General features: G+C 38.0%; 1 protein-coding gene across 10 annotated transcripts in view; it reads right to left on the reverse strand.

Moving 5' to 3' along the window:
- Positions 1-27,400, reverse strand: part of CNKSR2 (connector enhancer of kinase suppressor of Ras 2) — a 223,420-nt gene that overhangs the window by 156,157 nt on the left and 39,863 nt on the right. For all 10 annotated transcript variants that reach the window (XM_074906110.1, XM_074906092.1, XM_074906062.1 and 7 more), the window contains exons 3-4: positions 18,880-19,082; positions 5,995-6,082 (exon numbers count right to left, since the gene is read on the reverse strand). In XM_074906110.1, coding sequence (XP_074762211.1) covers positions 5,995-6,082; positions 18,880-19,082 — 291 coding nt within the window. The remainder of the gene's footprint in view (positions 1-5,994; positions 6,083-18,879; positions 19,083-27,400) is intronic.

Raw genomic sequence — 27,400 nt, forward strand, 5'->3', positions numbered from 1 at the left:
TTTTCCACAAATCATTCTGCTTTGTGTTTCATTTTTTCCCATGTTCAGAAGCTGCTGGTCATTAATCTAGAAGAAAAACAACCAAACAAAAAAAACCAAACAAGTCAACACCAACACATTTTTGCTTTCTGGTCACTAAGCTTCTTATGTACTCAGCAATCGTTTATTTTTTTCTTCTTCCATCTAAGGAGAAAAGAAACTACTTTCTCTAAGAACGGAAAAGAAAACACAGCTAACAAATTCACAGGACTTTACAGGGTAGATTTTTATTAAAGCATGCAGTGGCTTCATAAGCTACTTTGAAAATGTCACATCATAGACTACACAAGTTTAGGAAAAAAACCCTGTTTACAACATATATCTCAATGACAACTAATGAGGCATCAAATTATTTCTAGTAGTGGTTTATATCCCTGTAGCCTATTATTGATATTTTAACCTTTGAGATACTCTGTGCCTAATCCCATTTCAAAAAGGACTTCAAAACTTAAATCAAAAGATAACAATATATCTACAAGTAGGCCATTTCAAAGGAAATAAAAAGTATAATAAAATAGAAGAAATAAACTACCAGAATCAGAAAAAGGCATCAATGTTAAGCACCTTAGGCACTTTTTACATTACATTAAATTACATCTGAAATTTTCCATAGAATCGTGCTATAGAGAAATAAGCCACTCTACTATGAAAAAGAGAAAAACATTGCTAAAAAGTATGAATTGAAACTGCTTTTATATAGCTTCTTGTAAACAAAAAACATTTTCATATTTCCAACAATCCTTTAAATTCCAGTTTATACATTATACATTGCCTTCTAAATGTGAAAAAAACAACTGAAGGGGATAACACCTATCTTGAAACACTATTTCTGAGCACTGCTTTGAAACTTACGCAGCAGAAAGTCTTACATAAGAGCAGCACTTGAAGGATACAAGGCGAGTCTAAATTTCTGTCAGCGTTACCTACAAAGAGTTATAACACTCTCGTATTAATACTATTTGGATTCTATGTACTATAGGCAGATACTGCCTGAGCGTTGATTTTAAGAAAGGCTTTTTTGTTCTGTTTTTAACTTTTTACTACATCTGTTTATCTACCCACTTGTACACTTACCCTCCTACTTGTACACTAATCAGAAATGGGGCATTTTGTATAAACAGTGTACTATGTATATATATTTTTTTAATTTCAAGAATGTGGCCTCCTCTCCATGAATTATTTTTATTAATACAGGAGGGGAAGGGAGGGATTATTGCCAGGTTGGCTAACAAAGATTTTGCTGCAAGCATTTGATAACAAAGTTGGTGTGGAACGAATAATGTTGAAAATTTAAATTAAAAACTTTACAATTTAATACATAACTGTTTCCATCAAATGCGTATTGCTTTGAAAATCCCAACAATCTGGAAGTGCAAAGGAACTTTAATGAGGAACTAATCAAACATGCACACCACTAAACTATTAAAGTCAGTTTATTAGCCAAAGATACCTGAGGTAATTAGCTACTTGGTATGACCTAAAATTAAAAATTTTTTAAGCTATATTTAGCAAGTCCTTAAAGTCCTTAATAACTAGGACTTAAAAACAAAAGTGATAAATTGTGATAGAAAAGATTAAATGAGAGATACTTTGTAACAGTAGTATTAAGGATATTAATTATTATTCTCTATTCATACATTTGATATTGTCCTAATAAAATAAATAGACCTGTTCTAGATTATTGCATTTGGATTCTGAGTTGAGACAGGGGGCTAAGAAAGTTAGTTCCCTTTTTATCCTTTAAACTGGAAAACAAGCCTGCACTTAGTTTCTCAGTAAGACTTAATATTTGAAATTCATCACATAAGTTACAGCCATTTTATTATAAAAAGTGTAATGCACACAAAACCAGTGCATTACTCAAGAAAGAATTTGCGATTCTTTTCAGTATCTTTTATCTGAAAGATAGCAATGGTTAGCAGCCCAACAAAGACTATCCCTCTAGCATGGGAAGTGAGCCCATCAGGGCATGGAGTATATGGACATACTTTTTCGAATCTCAAACACCTTTAAAAGGGGAATAAGCTCCAAATCACTCAGCTGAGGCAGTGCACAGAGCACTTCTGTATGTGCTCTAAATTAGGGCTTTTAGATCACAATCCCAGGTGCCTCTATGGCCAGACATAGTATTTGTGGATGGTTGTATTAGCTATTTTCCCAATACCACCTCCCAAACTGCATCACTCAGGTAATCACCCTGTGTCATCCAAAATCCGAGTTTACCTCAAATGTTGCTGTGAGACAGATGACATCAGAAGTATGTTCTGTGACAACAGTGCAAGCCAAATCCACGTCAGAGAAATAACTGTTCTCCATCTCCACCCCTGTTACACAGAATTGCTTCCACTGCATAGTCCCTCTTCAAAATGGTGTTTAGGCAGAGAAGTAATTGCAGTGAAGCTTTCATAAAGGAGTATTTGCAGGCCTACAGCTATGCTTCTGCTGAAGCATTTTGCTAAGTAAATCCCACACGATATTAAAGCTGCGAAATCAAACTCATGAATGAATCAAAAGGGAAAAAAGCACAACCCAAAAGAATCTCACACACACCCCCTTCAACCTGTACACCAATATCCCTTTAACATCTATCTTGTACCATCAAGAAAGGCCTTTTTTACTTATTGCAGGGGTAAACAGAGTACAGGTAATTCTCAGCATTTGATTCCTATGGGGAGACAGATAGGTGTAGGAGACAAAGGCAGAGAGTGCAACAGACTGGTAGCAAAACTCATGATGGTCTCATGGACTTGTTATTTAAATCCTTTTTCTTTCCTCCCATGTTCTGCTGCAAGGGAGAGTTGATTATAAAAATGGAACAATGCAAGCCCTGAATTAAATAAGCCATCAGCAAGGAGAATGGTATTAAGAGTGAAAACCTGCAGGAAGTGCCTATGAAACAATATCCTAAAGTCCTAAGGGGGAGAAATAGAATCCCTAGGCCAAAACAAAACAGTAGCATAGAAGCAGATGATTAGTGTGACTGCAAAGCAGGTTACAGTAATAACTTGCAGTGCTCTGAGAGATCTGCTTCCACAGGCAAACATCCACTGCATGCTGGCCGTTACTTGGGTCCTGGGCAAGGTGCAACACACATAGAAAATGAAATGGTTAAAACAAAGTATGTGCAATTTTGCATTTTATTCCAAAGTCTGTCTCTAAGTAGGTATTATAACTCTCAACTTTTCTAATTAAAGGCTAAAGCAGACACTGAATAGATTTTTCTTAGACTTCTTATAAGAGAGAGAGCTGTAATGCTGCCATTTTTTTTCTTCATTATCCATTTAGCACTGATAACGGGGGGGGGGGGGGGAACCCAACAACACTTAATTCTATGAAGAAACACTGATATTGCAATTAGCCTCAAAACATGCAAAAGAATTCATGCAAGCCAGCATAATTTTAGCCTTTTTCCCTCCATCTTGACCAAAGAATCATTTTTTGTTAATAAATCTCAATGTTGGCTGTAACTCACACAACACAAAAAAAACCCAGTTTTCAATCCTGCCAGCGCTCAGTTACTGAGGTGAATACCATAGTTCTCTTTTTAAATTGTATGAATGTCTTAAAAAAAAAATAATTCAAAAGAATAAGAAAATGTACAGACTGTATATTTTTTAATAAATCATTAAGCTTTATAAAAATCTGTTAGCTACTGTTACAAGAACAATTGTAACATTGCCTTCTGTAAGTCTTTCACAATCAAAAAAAATTTAAAATTAAATTATAAATTATTGTTAGTGAAGTACTGTAAAGCACTTTGCATACAAAAGAAAACAGATTCTGAGAAAAAACACCTGATAAGGTGATACTGAAACATTCAATTTACAGGCTTAAGAAAGCACAGTGAGGATTTTCAGTTGTGTTTAGTGATCATATTAAAAAAGCTCAGGGAAGACATTTAGAATGCTACATTGGAATGCATTTGTTTTAAGTAGAGATCAAACCACATGTGTTTGGGACTACTAATGGAATTTTCATTATAATTCTTCTGACTACAGCCCAATTCAATTTCAGAGCATGCTTACATTTAGGCACATAAATGCTCCTTCTGACTTCAAAGTATGGATTCATGTACTGAACTGCTTCCTGATTGGGGGAATCATGTCAGTTTTGGCAAAGAGAAAACTGTTCTTCAAAGGTATTAAATAGTAACATTTGCTCTCATTCACACTGAAAAATATACATAGAGAAATATTTAGCTACACTATAGCGAAATAGCAGTATTATGGATAGGGATGAATTTGTAAGAGAACGAACCGATATTGAGCTAATTCCTGAGAAATACTGCTTCAGTTGATATTTCACCCACTTTCTCACTACTAGTGGACACATGAAAAAGATGCACAGCTACTTCTGTAGAAAATTAACAGTTTGGCTAAGGGGGAGGGATGCCTCCTGTGCCTCCTTTTACCAGAGTACTGACCCCTTCTCACAGCTCTACAAGGGCACAAGCAGCCACAGGACAACAGATAAAAAACACGTGTTGTGCAAAAGGCAGCCAAGAAAAACTAAGGCCTAGGCTCTTCTTCCACAACCACCACCACTGGCACCTCAGTCCCAGTTTGAGGCAGGGTGACTGCAAGAAGGCTGGTGGGGAACACAGGGCGGATGAAGGACAGGACTGGCAGGACATCCCTTGGCCCTTGGGCCTGGGAAGCAAACATGCACCCTTGCTGTGGGCCTGTGGGGAGGGAACCTTGCTCCATTTACACATCAAAAACCCCAACATGATAGAGGGAATATGATTATTACTGCTAATAATATAGAAAAGTGAGAAACTTTAATTTCCTGAGCTTGAACACATGGTTCTAGCAATACTGCTCTTATCCAAGGTGGGAGGCAAACCTTTGCCAGGTGGGAGGCAAACCCAAGTAAGCATCAGTGCTGCACACATTTATGAAGGATCAGAGAAAAATGTGTTTTGTTTATAAAAGGGAAAGTATCTTCACACAAAGTCATGCCAAGAGGACGTAGGAGAAGTTTGCCTTTGCTCAGCCTGGAGTGATGCTTCTGAAAACCAGAAAAAGTCTCCTCAGTGCTTCTGCCTAGCCCACTCTCTCCCTCTTTCTCCACTCCACCTTCACAAGTGCAAACACTTCCTCGAACTTCTGCTTGGCAGCAGTGGTCCCTTGCCTCTCTGCCAGGAGAGGCAACCCTCTCTGGACTCTTTTCCCGCTACATTATGGGCACTGCTGCACTGCATGGTTAACTGATGGTATAAGATGGTACTAAGACCCTTCACCATTGTCTGTAGCAGACTGGTCTCAGAAATGCATGCATCAGGGTAAATGATGACAGAATAGAACTACTTTAATTTCCTAGATTACTTGTACAAAATTTGGTATCAACATTAGTTTGAACTTGCAGCAAAAGAGACTTTGCAGTTCCAGCTGAACAACAAAGATAGACAGACCTAAACCAACACAGAGAAGCAACAGAAGGGTGGGGAAGGTTCTCTAGATTGCACTCCCAAAGGAAGCCTGTTAAGCAAGTGCTTCTCAGTACCTATTCTGGATTTCTTGAAGGTAGGATGTACAAAACTGTATTAAAAATATTCTAGCCTCATGGGGAGGACCATCTTAACAGGTGTCTAGATAACACAAATTGTGTGAAAGAGCAGATGACTGAAGTCCAATACATACAGACTTTTTTGAACCAGACAGTTAATCAAAAATTAAAGGCAAAATATAAGAAATTAAACATGCAAATTATCAAGTAAGTTTTGCAAATTTATAGTGATATTAGACTAGAGAACCCAAGACGAATATTGAGGTACATACAATGCAGTATTATAAAACCAGGAAGCAGAATTTTTATAAAGCATTTACTAAGTACTAGTATTGCCTTATTTTTGTTAGACAGTGATATAAACAAAGTAACACAAAATTGTGTGAAGAAGGTAATGGCCATTTACAATTTAGGAAAATATAAATTACTAAGCAGATGGTCTCATACCTGTTGTACTATTGTTGTTAGTTCCAGACAGAGCTGTATGACATTATTTCTTGTTACTGAGTAATCTGTGACAGCAGCAAAAGGCGATCTAAAAAAAAGAAGAAAAAGAAGTGTTGAACAGCACTTGCATATATCCACTTGCTTCACTGGTATGCAATATCCTTAATACACATTGTTTCTATAGTTATTAAAAATCACAGAGAATACCCAAAATGCACTACTAAAATTGTAAAATACAGGATACATATCCATGGAAAATGTTCATCTCTCCTTGGTTTTGCAGTTTTTAAGTTCCTCTTCAAGAAATTCCATTTATAAAAGCATTATTTCTCACAGCCTTCCAGTTTACTTCTAGACTGCCTTTAGTCCCCCGGAAAAAGCCCACCTTGTCTTCTGCATTTGTTTGGGAATACCCTCATAAAGGCAACCAGAGGCACTGTTTCCACCTGTGATATGAATGGTGTCCAGATGTGAATCAGATCAGAAAAGCATTTGGCCAATTTACTGGGATTCTTGGGACCTGATTTAATACCTGGTAAAAATACTGAAGAGACTCAGAACAAGTAAAATCTTTATCCAAAGCGGAGAGTATCTTAGAGCCAGAGATGCATCAACACTCAGAAGCAGCTGCAAAGGCTAAACTGGAGCACAGGCCTCACATCCCCCCACACTGTGCTACAGTCAGAAGGGCTGAGTGAAAAATATAATCCAGCATTTAGAGGCATCACCTACATGTATCCTATACCTTAAAACTTCATGTTAGAATGTTTAAAACGCTTGCCTATCTAGAAGTTTGCTTGCCTTCTAGAGGCACTGCTAAAATGTATTTGGTTAGTGAGGCTGGCAGACATCTGATTTCTGTACAAAGTCTGTTAAACTATAAACTCAACCTGGACTATTTTCTAGATTCAAGAAGTGGCCAACACTATGCAGGATTGGTATTTTCTCCAAGAGGAGTCAAGATTTTGACTTAATCAGTGTTGCAAATGAGGTTTTTATGGGCATTATTAGCATCACAAAGATTGCATTTCTCCCTAATACACCTGTTTCAATCATTGAAAATAAAAGAAGGTGGCAAAGAACAACAAGGATTGTAATGTCTGAATAAACTAACAAATCACACAATATGCCAAGATTTCCAAATACTTCAAGTGCGGTTGCCCTTAAATTAAGCTGGGTGACTAGTCCCTTCCCCAACTGCATTTAGACTAGGTCTAAATAAGGTTTAGACTGGGTATTAGGAAGCATTTCTCTACAGAACGGGTTGTTAGGCATTGGAATGGGCTGCCCAGGGAGGTGGTGGAGTCCCCATCCCTGGAGGTGTTTAAGAGTCGGGTTGACATAGCACTGAGGGATATGGTGTAGTTGGGAACTGTCAGTGTTAGGTTAATGGTTGGACTGGATGATCTTCAAGGTCTTTTCCAACCTAGACAATTCTGTGTTTCTGTTCTTTCATCACTTCTAAGAGCATACATATTCATATATACCTTTAAGAGTTTTACAGCACTGGCTGGTATTACGACTTTCTCATTTAAGCCTAAAGACAAGTTTCCAGTACAAAGAACTCCGCTATAAGCATGTCCAAATGATAACTACAAATACAGTTCTACTGGTTCTTAATAGGTTTCCAAATTTCTTTTCCATATGCAGAAATTCTGAAATTTTAGTGCAGACAGATTTGGAACTGTTCATTAATAAACCCATGTGAACTCCCCTATCGCTGCCTGCTTCTTCTAATGGCCTCTTTCTTCTCCAGGGCTCCCAGTCCAGCCCTGATAGGTCATAAGATAGAATGAACTTTGAGGTGCATACTCAAGTCTAGCAGCTTTAATTTGAAGTAATACATCATACGGCAACATATATTTTCTGTCCATATTTTCTAGGGGGAAAAGCAGTACATTCTTTTTAAAATAAAAGTACAGAAATTGGAAGCTAGGCGGAGTTTAAGAAACATAAAAGCAACGAGAGAGTGAGGACTTAGTAGACAGCATGTGCATAAGTTCTAAAAGATGCCTTACAAAAGCTATTTGACACAGATATATAACCACAACTCAAAGTCCAAGTTTTATGCAGTATATGGCAACTGTACAGTAGGTAGGTACAGACCACAGCAGGCCTACCCACAGACACATGCACAGATTAATACTGAAGTTCAGGAGACATGAGCATATTAAAGGATAAAAGGTAACTGAACTGCTTGTTTATGAACCATAATTGTGTTTTAAGGCAAAATGTACAAAGCCACCAATATTTTTCCTTTCAAAATTGTAACTGTTGAGATTCTAAAATCTACCTGAAACCTTGATTTGAAAAGGTCATGTTCATTTATGGACTCACTTTTATTGAAGATGAATGGAATCAAATCAGCAAATGGTATTAATTTACTTTAAGTATCGATGTTAATACAATTTGATCCTCAAGTTACACAACTGGAATGTATTTGACATTTCAAAGCCTCCAGCATTTCTCTAAACAAAATCGCATGGTAGGCTTTGGCTTCTAATACCACACCATCTTCCTTCATACTTTCACAATTTAGTTTGGTTTCATGGTTCATGAGGAAAATAATGACATTTTTACCTTCACTGCTTTTAGTGAAGATCATTAGAAATGCCCCAAATAAACTTTGTTGACATAAAAGAACAGGCAAAAGGACTGAGACATTACTCATTTTTTTATGCTGAAGTTTACATAGTGAAGATTTACTGAAAACAGCACATGAAGCAGGCAGGAGGGAGAAGACTACTAAAAAATCAATAATACTTTGAAAAGTGCTTCACAACTTGAAAAGATAAGGAGACAGGTCCATGTTACATGGACTTTGCTGCTGCAGAAAATGTACAGGGTCCTCAAGCTGCCTCCTCTGTAGGTCTCTGTAGCTTATAAACAGACTCACTCACATCAGTTTCTGCCAATGCCTCTCTGTGGTATTGCTGCAAATTGTACCAGTAAAGCTGTAATTCCCTTTTCTCCCCCTCTCCAGATCATTTCCCTGGAGGCAATCTGCATGCACAGCTACACAGCCACTACTGCATAAGCAGCTGAGGAAATGGTAAGGCCCTCTTTAAATATTTACTACCAAAGGAAATGTATTTTGGTATTACATCCCAAGCTTCAATTTCAACAGTGAAAATCCAGCAAGATTTAGTATAACATGCCAACTGTTTCAACCAAAATGTCAACAGAAACTTCATTGTAGGATAACTGGATTTCATAAAAGACACAGTGTGAAACACCAGTCTGACAAAAAACCCTCTTCATTGATAGTATATCCACTGACTGTATATTTTATACAGCACAATATTATTGACTATGAACAGATGAAACAATATGTGTAAATGCAAATAAAGCCTCCACACACTGTAACTTTTCAACTGGCTGCTAAAAATCTTTCCTTCTCAAGGCAAGAAACACACCAAGTAAAAGGAATTCCTTGTTTAATTAGCCACTTGTCTCTACTTTTTAAAAATTATTTCCTTGGCTTGGCTGAGCCATTTCTATCAGCTTCCAATTCCTACTCTTTTCTTTCAAAGCCACATCTTTCTCATTCCCTTGGACCTTCAAGTCTCAGGTAGCTCCTACAGCTCCAGTGAAGAGAAGTCCCCAAGAACTACAATTTTCAACACGTGTGCTGTCCAGTCCAGTGCTCTTTAAAGTCAAACAAGACCTACAGAATTGCCTTAGACTGAGACCGTATGTTGCTCCACTTCCTGCTGTGATATTGGCCTCAGTGTCCCATCGTCTCACCTCTCGGTCATTTCCCAGACTTTTTCCAACATATACTTCCCTATTCGTGGAACATTTTTTACTCAGTTTCTCTTGTAATTTACTTGCTCTTCCTTCAAAACCTCCCTGTGATTCTCTTCCTTTGCAACACCCACAGGAAAAAAGCTTAGTAACTCCACAGTGCACCTACCTGACCATATGCTCTTGCCATTCATATGCTCTTCAAGACCTCTGCTGGTTTCCCCCTTCCATTCTTTGTCTACCCCTTCCACACCTGATATCTTAGGAAAAGGAGATTTATGCAGACACATCAGTGCTTCTGCACACATTCTCACCTTTCCTCCTGCCTTCTCCTTTCCAACATTTGAAGCCATTGGTCACTTTCAAATCACTTTCACAAATGGGTGGGTAATAGGTTTCAAGGATAATTAAGTTCATACATGTTTTGTGATCATACATGTGGCTGGAAAAGTGGGAGACTTATAATTTTTCCATCGTGCAAACCCACATTGGGAGCCGGCACCTTATTAGACGCCACAGATTCCAGAGATGAAGAGCTTCTAAATACCTCAGCGACAGGGAAAAAACCATTACAATTGGTGCTTACTTTTTTTTTTTTTATAACATTGAAGTCAACTTCCAGACCCTAATCTATAGGAAATAAGGTTTTCCTAACACCAGGCATGACAGAGCTACTAGTTCTGGACCCGTTTTTTAAAGCAATATTTGAAATAAATAATAACCATTTCTGAAACACGATTTGTTTATACATGTCTAATGCAGGCTGTAACACACAAGTGTGTATGTATACACTTTTATGAATTGAGACCTAATTAAAATCTTTAGCAGTATCAGCATCTTTCAGAATGAAAAAAAATTGTATTATCTAACATTAATTAATTAAGCCACCCAGAAGGATTGGTAGAAAAAACAGCTACATCAATATAACATAGCTAATTCCCCCACAGAATTAAGAAATAATATGATCCAACAGCTATTAATACTCACTACTGATTGCACATAAAGGAATATCCCTCCAAAACAGTTAAAAAAAGATGTATATTATGAAGAAGATGCATACACTTGGTATTTCTACATTATCAACATTTTCAGCCTCATATGCTTTAGCCTCCTCATCTGTCTTCTTCATATAACATTTGGTTAGGGGTGAATGATACAGAGAAATAACTGTTTTACTTTTAAAAATTGCAAAATACAGACTGCTCTTAGTAAAAACATTGCCCAAAATAAAAGTTAATCATATTTCACCACTAGTTGTAGTACTAAGATACAACAGATACATAGATACTGTGAGGGGTTTAAAACTACCATCATACTTATTTTAGCATCCTAACAAGGGAAAACATCCTCAGAGCAGTTTGACACAATAGTCCAGAATCTTTTAAAGAGAGAAGTAACCAAATCAGTAATATAACACAGTCCTCAAAGGTAACACATTAAGCTCAAATAAAATATTAAATGTACAATATTGTTACATATATATTTGTGCCAAATCCATCCAAGATTCATAGGTTCAGCCTTTCATTAAACAAACATTTTATTTGTACTTCTACTGGAACTGCTTTATGTCGAATCAGAGAGGAATGCAATAAAAATCACACTGGATAAAGGAATTCTTTAAATGAGTGCTCTGTTAAACATTTACAGCTGTTGCAGTAGCACAACACTGTAAGTACCATAAGCATTCTTAGGCAGCACTTACTAACAGGTTTGGCATACCATTCAGACAAGCATAAAGGGGAATGCATAAAGGAAATGTAAGATTCACAGGTTTAAGACTGAAAAGCAATTGAGAAAGTCCATTAGTTGTGTGGTGAGTAAAGAATCTCTGAACTCTTTGGTTTCTTTTTGTTTGGGTTTTCATTTGTTTTCCCCCACCATCTTGTGCATAAAGCAGATATACCGTGTCATGACAAGCAATAACCAAGCACGGCTAACAGGACTGTATGAAGTCTCTTATAAAGAGACTCTAAACCAGTAACACTTTGTAACTAAGAAGTTATGGGCTTACAAACATTCAAGCATTGTTTTCCCAGTGAATGCTCCTCTTTACTTAAAACTACAAAATAGTCACACCATAAACATCACGAAGGCTCATTCACCAAAAACAATGAGACAAAGAAATCCAGCTGAACACATTTTACCTACAGTGGAAGAAAATGTCTGCATTGTGTATGTCACCATGGTGAAAAGAATGAGATCCACTTTAGAGTGGGGATTGTGTTCTGCTACCACAGTGCTTTCATACAAAGCAGGCTTAAAGAGTGCACTGAAGCTGAACACCTAGAATTGTTCATACATAAACAAAGAGTGTTTACATCATTGCAGGCTGCACTTCTCTGTAGACAAGGCAGCATCACCAAAAGAAGTTTACACTGCCCACACTAAGGCTTGGAGGTCCTGTTCTGCTGTTCATACTTAACCACTGAAGCATTAACTTTATACAAAGATTTTAGCCTTACTTAATAGGATTTATGTATACATGTAAGTGCTTTGCAGAATATTAGCACATTTAAGCCCATGCCAAAATGACTCGCTCACCTGGGGCCAGAAGTCAAAGGATTACACTCCACCACCCTGTGAATGGTCCTACAAGCAGACCTAGACTTGCCAGAAAGGCCTCTTACTCTGAAATTTTACATTTTGTTACTACTGTCAGCAATTTGACCCATGTCTTTTATATGACCACAATTTTTATTTACAGTTGCACTTTTTGTTCATCTCCTTGCTCCATTTTATTCATGTATCATGTATCCAGACAGCAGTGGTAAATTAATCAGACTGGTGCGCATTTGCCCATCTGCTAGCTTTTCTCTGGCTGTAGCCTGAAAGTCTTGAGTTGAAAAATCTATCTCCACAAGATCTCTTTGTTCCTACTATGTAGACTTCAGTGTAATCTGCAGCAGCAGATTAAGGTTTTTATTTCCAAAAGGGGGATAGTGCTAGGGTGAAAAGCAAGGGATACAGGAGAGTTGTTGTGAAAGACATATTGAATCAGTGCCCACACAGATGGCTCAGTCAAACAGTACACTAAGAAAATTCAGTGTTCCCTGACAAATCCTAATTCATGACCATTGAAATCTGTGACACAACAACAGAGTCAAAATGTTGTAGTAATTATCTCATGGGAAGTTGATTGTATTTTCTTAAATTTTTAATTGAAAAATAAACCACTACATTATATTTGTTGTGTCTTTAATGAAGACTCAATTAAAGCCCTAAGAACATCTATCCCTTCCTCACTCCTAGTCACTAAATTATAGTTTATATAGATATTGTCCCTATTTGCTAAGATCCAAAACATTCCTCTTGATATATCTAGCACAAGATATATGGTATGAGGTGTCCTTGCTTCAGATAACACAGCCCAAGCATTACAGAATAGGCAGGAGCAGGAAAAGCCCAGAAGCACAACAAAGAAATTTTTCTTGCTTAGTACAGTCAGCAGGAAACACAGATTTCCAGGGTGTTTGGTTGGCAAAGAAGACAGAAGTGTGGTGGAGGTGAATGAAGACAACATATCAAACCACAAGCAACATGAAAGATGGCACCAGCAGAAGCAAGGGATGCAAACAAGCTGTGTGATGACAGAGCAAGGAGACAAGATGGGAAGAGACAGAGCTCATACAGCTGCCACCAAATGTCAACCCAGGTCAAGCTCCCTCAGGATCCTTCCTCTCCCACAGAGCATTACAGTTCTTCCCAGCTAAGACTATATTAATGAGCTCTACCTGTTAAATCTAGCTGTTGCATGAAAGAAAACATATGATGTACGGTGGGACCGGCAGGGGGAAAATGGGGTACTTAAAGGATTTGTAAAAGATGCTTTTGCTGCCCAGGTTGCCTTCACTTTGCAGCAGCCTCTGACTCATTAGGAGACAAACTCAACACTCACCGATGTGCCAAATTCTGATGAAAATACAACCTTATGTCTGTCTGTCAGATGGTTTGTAAGTTCTGGGAGAAAAAGTGTTGAATGAATCTGAGCACCCTTCACTCAGTATTTATCACAATTTCAGTAGTACCACCAATAAGTAGTAGCAAATTAGTAGAAAAGGAATGAGATGAAACTACATTACAAGAGCTGGCTCTGTCTTACCCAGAGATAAAGTTAGTTATGTGTGTTGCTAAACGCTCTAAACTTGGAGCTCAGAAGAATTTTCTGTGATACCTATGATGTAACTGATTTTCAGTTCATATTTGCCTCTGGACAAAAACTGAGAACTTTTTACTGCTGTCACTGAAGATTCAAGTAACATGGTAAAATCCTAATGTAATTTTGTTAAAGATGAAAAAAGTAGTTTGATGCTCAAAATCCTCTAGGTGTTCATGGTGCCTTTAGATCAAGAGAGTCATGGATGGATGATGTATATTTAATTCAGAAATCTCAGAGAGGCAGTGAACACTGAGACATTCACACACGAAGAACACTTTGTAAAAGTGGTTTTCAGGTGGACTGTTAATGTGTGCTGTAAGAGCAAAACCTCACCTGGGGAGAACAGAAATAAATACATATAATTTCAATTTCAATTCAATATGCAGATACTACTGGACATACTACTGTACAGAAAAAAATACTTTTATGAGGTTAGAGATAGGTTTATGCCACAAAATTGCAATGCATTCATGTTGTGGATCCACAGTAGTAAAGTCAAAACGGTAATCCTACTTTAATTATGCATTTTTTAAAATTACTCCCCAGGATGAAGTGCGTCAGCCCTATAAAAGGCAGAAGAATTTTCAGGAACCTGACACATCAGAGAAGGAGTATTCAGAAAGGTCGTATATATTACTATTCTAAAAGAATACCAATTTCATGAGTTAGAGGAATGAAGACTGAAAAGAACACCAATAATCTAACTGGAAGTCTAGAACACCTGGATGACTGTATATATTATTCTCCAATTCCTGAGAAGTATTGCTGGAGACATTCTGATTGCAAGTTGCTTTGAACATCAGGTAAGTAGTTTGTTGCTATAGCCTAAAGCCTGGTTTTCCATCAGCCTAAGAGCTGCATTAAGTGTCAAGTGAAAATGCACCACACTTTCACAAAAGACTCTCAGTTTTTAAAGAAAGCACCAGTCTCATCAGCAAACTGGCTTGCAAGAATTTGAAGATTAGGGAAAGAATATAAAATAAAACATTATTAAGCTAAAATATTTTTTTTAAGTCTTCTGGAGGAGAGGACAGATTTTGTAGGTAGAGAAAGTAACAGGAACTTAAAATTAGTCTAAAAAGTTTAAGGACATAATCTGTTTGTGTGATGACAGTTTCTTTATAGGACATTATTGGAAATCTATTTCATGCTCCTCAAAATCATCAGCCAACCTCTTCTGAAAATGTCTAGAATTTACTAAGTTTTCCAGTTCCTAAATGAAACTAAACCAGAAGATTTTTAAAGCCCGGCAATAAGAATTAGCCTAATTTTCAGTAAAACTCAATCTCTCAGTTTTGGGACCACTCCTGTTTAACATCTTTATTGATGATCTAGACGAGGGGATCGAGTGTACCCTCAGTCAGTTTGCAGATGACACCCAGTTGGGGAGGAGTGTTGATCTGCTCGAGGGTAGGGAGGCTCTGCAGAGAGACCTGGACAGGCTGGAGCCATGGGCTGAGGCCAACTGGAGGAGTTTCAATAAGGCCAAATGCCGGGGGCTGCCCTTGGGCCACAACAACCCCCAGCAGCGCTACAGGCTTGGGGAGGAGTGGCTGGAGAGCTGCCAGTCAGAGAGGGACCTGGGGGTGTTGATTGACAGCCGGCTGAACAGGAGCCAGCAGTGTGCCCAGGTGGCCAAGAAGGCCAATGGCATCCTGGCTTGTGTCAGCAATAGCGTGGCCAGCAAGGACAGGGAAGGGATCTTACCCCTGTACTTGGCGCTGGTGAGGCCACACCTCAATTCCTGTGTTCAGTTTTGGGCCCCTCACTACAAAAAGGACATAGAGTTACTCGAACATGTCCAGAGAAGGGCTACAAAGCTGGTCAAGGGTCTGGAACACATGTCCTATGAGGAGCAGCTGAGGGAACTGGGATTGTTTAGTCTGGAGAAGAGGGGGCTGAGGGGAGACCTCATCGCCCTCTACAGCTACCTGAAAGGACATTGCAGAGAGCTGGGTTTGAGCCTCTTTAGCCTAGTAGAAAGCAACAGGACAAGAGGGAATGGCCTCAAGTTGCGCCAGGGAAAGTTCAGACTAGATATTAGGAAGCATTTCTCTACAGAATGGATTGTTAGGCATTGGAATGGGCTGCCCAGGGAGGTGGTGGAGTCCCCACCCCTGGAGGTGTTCAAGAGTCGGGTCGATTTAGAGCTTAAGCATATGCTGTAGGTGGGAACTGTACTAGGCAAATGGTTGGACTAGACAATCTCCAGGGTCCTTTCCAACATAGATGATTCTGTGTGATTCTGACATGCACCTGGAAGTAGGACTGCTCCAGGCAGAGACCTGGAACAAAGAGCATCCTTAGATTGGCCCTGAACAGTGGCACTGCGAGAGCCACAATGAAAGTAACTCAGCAAAACAGGATTCTCGCACTCCTTCTCATAACTGTGCCTGGCCTAACAAGGTCCTTATAGACTGTGTCCTACAGAAACATCGTAAAAAGAGAGCTTGCTAGAGCAGCAAGTGGAGCACCAATTGTATGTAGTCATCACCACTCCTACACATAAAAACCACATCATTGCATTTCTATGCAAGTTGGAGCTGCTGCTAGCTGCTTTTTCCAGAATGCCTGAAAAATACTGCATAGGGGCAGCCCAGTATGGATCTTACAATGGGATGGATAACTCTGATAGCCACTTTATTCCTCCTAATGGTTTGCTCTCCCCTGTCTCGCACCCCAGAGATGGAACTGGTGTTAGGAACCAAGCAAAAATCTAAGATTTGGGGCCCAGATTTAATAGTAACAGCTGTGCAGAATAAAATTAAATCCATGTTCCTGACTTTAAATACTTCATTTAAAAAATCTTTCTATCTCCCCCTAGTGGCCCAAATAGCTTCTTAGAAGGAATATAATAAGCAGAATCCTATTGATCTCCAGATGTTCCCACTTCCTGAGAAAAATGAAGTCATTGGCCTGCCTTCATCCTGATTTGAGGGCTTCACAAAGAAGGAAGAACAAACCTAACCAAAATATCCATACGCTCATAAATCAGGAAAGTCTAAAATGTTACAGAAAACATTTGCCAGAATCAGGTGTTTAAGTTACACAGGTCTTCAAAAGGACTTTCCCAGAAATCTGAAGGAAATTAAAATATCACTTCTAGGAAGCCTTATTCGGACACTAAAGATGGCATTGCCAAAATGGCTTCCCTCATTTTTAACTTCTTGAAACTTCTGGGTCTGATCAGCAATCATTTCAGCTAAACACAAAAGTCATTTGGACTTTACTGGGACTGGAACTGATATGCATGTTTTTAGGAATTATTTTAGAGATCTTCCCCCACTGATACTAAAAGCTGCTAACAGAATTATCTCTGTCAATTGAAATATAGCTGCCTTTATAAACATATTTTTACTAAGACATAATTCTTAACACACCTCTGAGCTACAAACACATTTTACAGACTGGATTTGTCTTTTAATACTAAAATTGCATAATATACAGTGCACAGTACTACAGTGACACATTAGCGTTCAGATTAAGATTTTTCCTAGCATCAACTCTTTTTTCCTGAAATTCAACTACCGAATTCATATTAAGATGCCAAAACCATGCTGTTTTTCACTGTATTAAACGTATATATATGTGAAAGTTTACTTTTTAATACTAGACTATTTTATTAAAAAAAAAATCTCAACTTTGTAACTAACAGTCTTTAACAATCAAGGTTATTTCTAAATAAAAAGAAGTGGCAAACACCGATCTGCCTATGTAAAAGAACATGGCTTTCTACTTTTCCTTCTGTTTTAAAGCCCAGAATGATATGCTGTTCTCTGCCAAAAATATTTGCAGGAAGAAAAAGTGAAGCCTACAGGTCTTCCAAGTAACAACAGGCTAGAGGCAGAGCTAAAAATATATTCTCAATTTTTCAAATCTCAGTACTAAATTCTTTCCATGAGATTGTATTGCCTCTCTACCATCTAATGTTAAACAACTAAACAGAAATGTAGGAACCCAACTTTAGGTAACCTGGTTTTGAAACTTGGGGAAAGGCTAAAAAGGGAGGACAAAAGAAGTAGCAGTGGTAGCTGCAATCTATTGAACAAAAGAAAGAGTTTGCAGTTCAGCTTAAGAAATGGGGAAAAAATTCATGCCTCCTCTAAACCTTTCATATAGAAATCATTTATGGGACAGAAGCCAGTTTTCCTCAAGAAAATGAAACACAACAAAACCCACATCAGCAAATCCAAATAATTCTGTTGGATTCTAAGAATTACACAGGGATCATAGTTTGAATAAAACTTCAGCTGCTGGATACAAAGTAAATACACCTTTAAATCAAGATAAGCATTTTACTTTCACTGATAAAAATGCACTGTGATGCATTTTATAAAGACATACAGGTAGACTAATTTTAACCACTTCAGGAGTTTAAATGATCATCTTAAATATCTGCATATTGCTCTTACTGCCATTAAAAAAATACCACTACAGATATAGTAAAGGAGAGCACTTAAGTCCTGGTCTCACATACTTTCTAGGCAATAGAGGTACAAGTGTAATACAGGTCCAACTACATCTACAGTTTCAGAGGTATTTCATTGCCATTTAAAAAACCTAAAATGCAACATGCATGTTTATACACACACACAAGCACACACACACTGGAAGTATATATTGACACCTATATAATGAAAGGCATGATCACAGTTTTGTGAATTTGATACTATCAGAGCAATAAATCTGAGTTATTCAGGTCAAAGTGCTGTTCTATATCAATAGTAAAATACATATATAACCTAAAGATGTCATCCTGTTGCTATATTGTATTTCCAGATATGTGTAGGGTTGAAGTGCATTTAGAAGTATTGTACTGAAATACACAGTGCCTTAACAAGAAAAAATTGCTACAAACATCTTCTCAAAATTTGTAAATTAATTCTGCTTCCATTTCAATGTCTACATTGCATTTTGTAAAGAAGTTGGAGTTTGTGCATGTGCATGATCTGGTTACCTGTGACACATTTGGGAGATTTTACCTGTCCAACCAAGCCAGCAGACTTTTAGCTGCTCCAATCAGATCCACTACCGATGTCAGAAAATCATTTGGTAATTTGCGGCTGGTCCTTCCATCATAGTGACCACTCCTCCTCCTCCCAGTGATGAAGTTCTGCAGATTTTTGGCAGATGCATTCAGTTTGTGAGAAAGGGTTTTCAGATTTTCTGTTTCCAAACCATAGTTCTGCATTGAAAAAAAGACAAAGAAAGTTAGGTTTGCAGCTGAACACAAAGTACTGAGAACAGCAAGACTGCTCTTCTGCTTCAAAACTTAACCATTCCTCATAATTAAGGTAGAATACACCCACTCATTAGTTTTTAAATGTATGGCATGTTCTGTTTCTAAAGTGCATAAAAATAGAACAAAAGAGCAAAATTATGTGTGATCTTCTAGCTGGTTTTAAGCCCACTGAGGAAAACATTTCAAAATGAAGAAAAAACCTAGTCTGGAAGATTGATTTTCAAAGCTGTACATCACTCTCAGTAGATCAGATGATCCTCTCAGTAGATCTGATGGTTAGGATCAGTCTCTCATGTCTGTACTCACATCGACTTCTAAGATCATGTTAGGCAAGAGGGCTTGCAACTAGCAGAAGTATGCAGTATGGACACATTGTGACACACAGATTGCTTTAGTTGGTTTCAGTGAAGGAAGCATGTGCATTACCTTATTTTTATTCTTATTAGCAGTAAAGGACCACCAGAATCACAGACCAGAGAACACAGCGCTATGCTGATCAATGTCTATGTTGCCCTTTTAAAGTCAGGTTGTAAACTCTGCTTCCATTTAAGAGTCAATCCCTTAAACTTAAATTGCATTCCTCAGCTGTGCAGCAGACAGAAATAATTATGCAGAAATATTAACAAATAGTACTTGAAAATCCTTCACATATATAAATGTTGTTGCAACAGCATTAGAGAATGCCCTAATTTAATGTTTAATTACAGTATAATATAGTACTATCAGTGATTTCTTTATTTCTAGAATAGATTTGTTTTCCTCACAAATGCAAAGAATAATAGAGTTATTTCGAAAGAGATCTTCTTCTGCCTTTGTAAAGGAATAAGCAATTGCATAGGCTTGAGCTTATTATTCCTGTAAGAGAAAGATCGGACTTCAGAAGATGCTTCTCACCTTAAAAACATCACAGGGCTACAACATGGGGTGCTCACAACTTGTTCAGTTGATGATGGAAAGGGCTACTTACTATCAAAAGTGGACCATTTCCTACCACAAATGATGATGAAGTAGCATGCAGAAAGCCCCTCAGCTGCACACAAAAATCTACCACCCAGTGACCCTCCCTGTCCTTTCCGGCTCTCCTCCAAGGCCCCCAGTCTGGTCCCCATGCTAATCTGTTCACAAGAGATGGGACAAGGGATATATTTGCCAGTGCTAACCTAAGACCACTGAAGCTTATTTACCTTAAGTCTTTTTTCTATAGGAAAAGGTGGGGTGTATGGTGTGATTACTTACAGCAATTGTCATGCTCCTAATCCAAACCATCAACTAAACAAACTTCATTCCTCTTTAATTAACTGCAGGCTGAAGTGCTCAATCACACTGAAGCTAGGCCCAGTGAGCCCCCAGCACTCCTACAATGTCCACTCCCAAGCAAATTGGAGATCATCATGGAAAGGAGAGTTTCAGCACATTGCTTGCTCGTCTGCCACCTTCTAGCCATCCCCTCTTCACGCTTGTAAGCCAAACACACTTTGTGAGGGAGCCACTAAAACGTCAGCCATCTTTCTTCATCAGAGTATGCACGCTGGGATTCAGCTTAAGGGGTAAGTGACCATACGTTAAGGTTGTGCTTTAAAAACCACTACTGTAACTTCTGTGAAAACCCCTATTTTGGGCAAGGAAGATTTTGCAGGCATGTTTCTCAACTGCACAATTTCTGCACAGGTGCCATCCCCTCTTCAGTTCCCAATTAGACAAATTGTATGTTTGGGCAGTGACTTTTCCACCATGTAAATTTTCAATAGCAATTATACAACAGATAGAGTTGAACTATAAATAAAAAATTACAAGATGAAAACAACAAACTGGGGTGGAAAAGTAAAACATACTTTATTATGCAGCTAAACTGCTTATAACTAATAACTTATTAAATCAGTCCAAGTTAAAAGAGATAAACATCAGATAAAAATAAATTTGGTTTTACTGCAGTTTTCTGTGGTTCCTGTGGCTGAGAGAGCACGATGGAGATTGAGGACTGGGTAAGAGTAAGTCGGAAAAAAATACCAGGTTTGTTGTTATTTCATCCTGTTTCTTGAGCATCTAGCCCATTTTGGCAATATTAACTGGGGAAGAAACAAATGATAGATATATCACACAAAATGTTAGGGATCAGCCAAACCAAAACGCCACCACCCCACAAGACCCACACAACATGGCGCTCACCTCCTCCAAACTTGGGCAAAACAACCAGAAACCGCAGGCTGGCCACAGGGTTCCTCACAGGGTTTCCTTTCTGATACACTGAAATGTTTAACTTCTTAAGTCAGGGGGCTGTTCCTAAAGAAGCTGAGTGCAATTATCCAAATACCACGCTGGCCTTCAAACGCCATGAGGTAAACTTAGGTGGGGGTGGGGATGGGGAAGGGGCTGGCCAGGCCCAGACACCTGCTCGCCTCCCCAGCCAGGCCGCGCACAGGGCCCATGGCTGGGGGAGACCTCACTGAGGCCCAGGCTGGATCCCAACGCTCCTCCTTGACAATGCCAAATGATTTCACCTCTCTCTCTTTCCCCATACCCCACTTTGTCATCTTGTCTGTACCTCACACGCTGAGAGGCATGTGTTGGGTACCAGCCTGCACTGGTGCGCTGTGCCCACCATAGTGGGAACCCTGACAGGCAACGTACAGGCCTCCAGTCCCACCATTAGGTAAAGCACCAGCAAAAAGAACACCTGCAATGTTGAACACTGCAGACTGAGAAAAATGATACTCAAAAATTTGTTCTATAACAGGAAAATAGGTTGCATTTATGTATATGTTTCTTTAGAAAAATCACCTCCTATAAAAGTTTAGTGGCCTCTTGTTAACATTACAAGTGATGGCCACCTACAGACACACTCTTTTTCAGACGTCTTTTTTTCACTGTCAGATATGTGAAAAGGAATAGACAGTGTTAACAGATATAAAGTCTATTTTCACACATATTCATCAAATGTGTGTTCTTTAACATAAAAAAAATGAGGGACAAATGTAACGCCTAAGCTACATATAAAATTCAGTCTTACATGATGAATGGCACTGATTTCAGTAAAGCCTCCACCTGTAACACGAGACAGATAGAGCCAGGGATGGAAGATGCTGAGATATATTTCAGGCAGAATATATTTTTGGGCAGCTGTGTTTATTGAAGCCTTCACGTAGAAGGATCCTAAAACAGCAGCCAAGCTAACAAAATCTCCACTTTGTTTATCACTAATATTTCTGTCCTACATTAAAAATGAACAAAACGTTTCATGTTCTAATATTGGAAAAAAGCTTGCTCAAATAGTAACTGCCAAGTTTAATCATACTTTATATGTGATAATATACTATTAACAATATGGTTTTCTTAGAAATGCAGCGCGTTTATTTTCAAGCACCGTAAGAAGATAATTGCAGGCAAAGGAGACAATTCTTTTGTTTTCCCCTACTCCACATTTAGCCAGCACTAACACAAGTTATGTTTTCAACAGCCGAAATAAATTCACAGTCACTGAAAGAACCACAAAGAAATCTCTGCATGCTTGTATAAATTATGAGAAGTGAAGCAAGTCTATGCATCCGCTTTCTCAACAAGAGGCCATGGCACAAAAGTCTCTTCAGAAACACCCCAACTCAATCCAAACCGCTCTAATGCAGTCTCTTCTGGCAATCACAAAACAAGAACTTGATGAAGCTAAGCTACACAGAGTAATAGCTTGTCAGCAGGTGTTCGAACTAAAGGTGGTGGAAGCTATTAATAGACATTTTACCTGCTAATTACTTTTCTGTGGCTTCACATGACAGTGTGAGTGATAAATTGTAGCTCTTTTCTTCACAGGCTGACAAGTAGCAGTTCTAATCACCACTGACGAGTTTTGATTTTTTTTTGGTGAGGCGAAACAGTCTAGTCTTTCTGCCAGCCCCATCCTTGCACCAGCACCACAGGGTCAGAAGAGAGTTCAGAAACCAAACGTTGGAAGTAAAGTGCAATTTTCTTGGATTAGCTTCATTAATGTTCATTAGTCGTATTCCCCCTCCCCCCCTTTTCCAATTAAAAAAAAAAAAAAAAAAAATCAGAGCTCATTTCATACCTTTCCTGTGTTAAATACACTTAACCTTTGCTGGTAGGGAATTGCATCTCACACTGCTAGCCCAGGTTAAAAACTGAAGTCTTCCTAACTCATATAGTGCTATGTCTGCAGGCTCAGACAGGGTGTCTAGAAGCTGCTTAGACCTTTGGTTCAGGGTATTTTTATGCTGTCCATTGTAAATGCAAAGACATCACAGCTAACTAAAAAACCCAAGCTCAGATACCAAAAGAAGTCAGGATCTAAACACACCACAATACACAATACAGACATAGCCACAGTCCCATTAACAAATCCAGAAATACCTTAGAACAGATGTCTTGATCACAACTTTTATACAACCACAAATTCCTCTACATCTCTAAGCACAAAGGCCACATCAAGTTCAACGACATTGTTTGACTCCTACAAACAATAATCCAAGATAGAGAAATGAGCATATGGCCCCTCTGCCTACCTCCCTAAATAACTGTTTCTTCTCTTCAGCCCAGAAAGCTGCTGGAAACCATGCAGAACAAAAGGCATGCAGCAATCACTGCTAACTCTTACTGAAGAGACACGAGATGGGAACTGTAGATACTACTGTAACACTGGTGCTTGGAGGCAAAAGGAAATTAAAAACAGTTTCTCCAGGCAGGCAGAGCACATAGCAGTGCTTACATGGATTAATTTCTTCTGCCCCTCTAGAGAAGGCAACCATGACTGTATAAACTACAGAAGGTAAAGGTTTATTTTTCTTTGGCAAATGTTTGTCATCACACACACAAACATTATTTTTTAAAAAAGGAAAACAAGAGCAACCTTTTAAAAAGACAAATATTATAGTCTAGATAGCTGTACTGTGTAATAAATTATATGCAGTGTATAATAATGTGTAAAGAAACATAACTTCTCAGTTATGCCTGATATCTCTCAGTAATGTGGATAACAATCACAAGGATGAAATTGTAAGACTCTCTAATGCAACTTCTTAAAAAGTCTTTTTCCACTTATTCACAACTGAATGTAGGAATTTTAGGTAAGAATAGCATATGACTGCTAAGAAATGGACTTAAGATAACCTCAGGCAAGCTTAATTCTGCTCCTCACTATTTTTCAGTGCTTTCATCTTCCATATTTAACTCCTGATCATCATTTCTGTATGTATTATTTATTGCTTTTAAACAAGCAACCTGTAAACAGTTTTCGTTTTCAAATGGATAATCAAAACTGCATCACATGGACACCAAGGCACGTGGCAGCTATTTTAAAACCACACCTCAAAATTTGGGGCAGCCAAAAATTTGCCAAGAAAACCACCAACCTTTGTCTCCAAAGTTGTTTTTAAAAATGCACAAAATGCATCTGAACCTTATTCTCTAAAACATTTGGCTGAACACATCCCACAAAGAATGAGGCAGATAGCTTACCAGCCCAAAGTTGCGAGCTACTGAGAACACAGCTTGTCATATGGAAGGTGCCTTATGTAACTTTATACCTCATCAGATCTGCCTACAACATATATTTCTAACAACTCTTCTTCCAGCGTCACGAAATGCCAACACTGAGGTTATCTATCCTTCAAATAGCACTGACATATGGGGTAATTTAGAAGTGTACAACACATGATCCTTACCCATTTGTTTCATAAACAGAATAAGTAGATAAGGAGAAAAAGCCAGATAGCTCAAATGACACCATTTACTGCAATTATTAAACATATACTGATTAAAAGGCAAATGGCTTCAAAGAGTATAAATATTTGTCCTAAATGTTTACAGTCAGAAAAAACTCAGGTACATGATACTTACTGCCTTACAGGACCCAGGAAATATTCATAATAATCATCATTATCATCCTCTTTTCTGACAAATGCCCCTTTTCTACAGCACAATCAAGCAAGACATCAAAAAGCCAAGCCCTGGTCATGCTTTGCAGCACTAATAGAGCAATTATATAAACTATTATTCTTAACTCTTGTTCAATCAGCAGATTCTGCAAGACTAAGTGCTCATTATTTTTTTGTTTTTCTACTTTCTCATGTAATTTTGTCCCTAGCCAGCCAAGTACTCTTATTTCTCTAGAATTCAAATACCACTTACATATTCGGTTACATGCATTTCACAAAGCCTTAAACAGCTAATCAGCAGTTAAAAAAAAAAAAAAAAAAAAAAAAAAAGAAATTAGTAGATTGTTACGAACACACAACCTCTTTAAAACAATTTATGTTTTTATCCAGTCTGTTTTTAACTAGGGGATTGGATCTATAAGGGTTGCTTCCAACCCAAACCTTGCTATGACTCTGAATCGGGGCTTGTATTTTGTACTTGCTCAAAACTCCAAATAGTCCAAAGACAAAAGCAACTAAGAAAAATATCTCAGATTCATAACTGATTCTTGAGGTGGGTGGGAGGAAGGACATTCACCCTTTGCATACAGACATATTTACTGTCTTTGGCATACCACAGGGTTTACTGCAGTCCTGTTTAAAAGATTTACCAACAACAGCAACAAACATTTTGAATGAGATCTATATGAGCTATCATAAACCCTTTAACTTCTCAGCCTTATTGATCTGGTGATGTACTTCAGGATTTCCTTCTCTGCAGTTAAGTTAGCTCAGGTTGAAGACAGGAAGGCAGATGACACATAAGCAACTTTAACTTGAACTTACAAAGGGCAATAGTAAAAAGGGTAAGTAATTTTTCTGCTATGAACATGCAGAATATTAACAATAAATTTCAACTCCAGTACATACAAATCTTCATTCTGAAATGAAGTCTTCCTCATTTAGCACTACAGTAATTAAGTATAATATTCACTATTACTGACAAAAGTAGCATTAAGATCTGACTAGTGATAAGGGCAAAGGAAAGGATTTCTGTGTAAGAACTGGCAAGAAGATGAAATTAAGAAAAAGGCATAATTCTTAAGAGGAATCGAATCATTCATGGGTAAAGTAGGTCTATTTTTTACATTCATTTGCAAGTAAATGTTTTGTGTTAGTGGTAAATAAGTAATTTCATACTGTTGGTGCACACCAATGTTCTCTCTGCCAAATAATAATGCTATTTCATCTGCTGCAATCTTCTAGCTTTACAGATTCAAATATACAGTGTATAATAAATTCCTGTGCAGCCATAGCAGATTTAAATAACTAGCATGAAACCAGTATGCTGTACAAAACAAAAACTGTTTTGTTTTGGTTTTCAACCAAACTCTATTCTACACAAATTCAGATTCCCTGAAGAAGTATTTAGCAAATTCATGGGGACTTTACTAAATTCTTTTATGGAAAACTTTAAAGCATCCAAATGTTATTTGTCAAGTTTTCTAAATATTCTTATCTTCCCAGAACAAATTATTTCTCAATTTAAATTCTCCTTTTAATAAATATTTGAAAATGTTTAAAATCAAATGAAACTAATTTAATCTTCATTAGATTAACAAAATCTAATATAAATATAAAACCAAAATATAAATCTAAACAAAATTTACGTGAAATTTTAGAGTGAAGCAAAATAAAAAAATCTTCATGGATCAGGGCCCTGTGGTGATATGTCAGGTGACTAGATCATTTTCTTAAAGATGGAAGAAGAAATCTTTGGCTGTGCAGTCTTCAGTCTTTGTATTCTCTAGGCAGTGAAGCAAAGGGTACCATTTTCTGGGAAAAATATATCGAGGAGGCATAAAATTTAGAGTCCACGGACGCTCAGCAAAATATGGTCATACCTAGTTTTGATAAATTAAATTCCATCTCCTGACAAATAGATGATGAAAAAATAATTATCTGCACTTCTTTGCTTTCTGCAGCACAGTTAGGTATTTTCAGGAGCTACAAGACCTCCAGATACACTCCAAACATGAAGACAGATACAGTGATCTGATAGTATTATCTAAATAATCTGTTCTTCAGTACGCATGTCTCTTTTCATAAGCATCACCTCCATCTTTCTTCAATTTAGTTTCTGTTGGCATTGTTCACTCACATCCAGTTCTTAAAGCAACCATCAAAGAAACAAGGCTCGTCACATCTTATGTGTGGATGAAGGTCTGCTACACTGTTGTTTGTTTCCTGATGAAAACGTAAAGCAATCTCAGACTAGATTTACCACTACACACATACTGAAAAGGATCACGCTGAGGCTAGATCTGGGTGGTAATTTTTATAACCGATGAAAAAGTGTCTATTACCTGGGAGTAGCCTGGAGAAAAAAATATCGTGGTACCT

This window comes from Athene noctua, chromosome 1 (assembly GCF_965140245.1).
Source record: "Athene noctua chromosome 1, bAthNoc1.hap1.1, whole genome shotgun sequence".
In the NCBI taxonomy this organism is placed as follows: domain Eukaryota; kingdom Metazoa; phylum Chordata; class Aves; order Strigiformes; family Strigidae; genus Athene; species Athene noctua.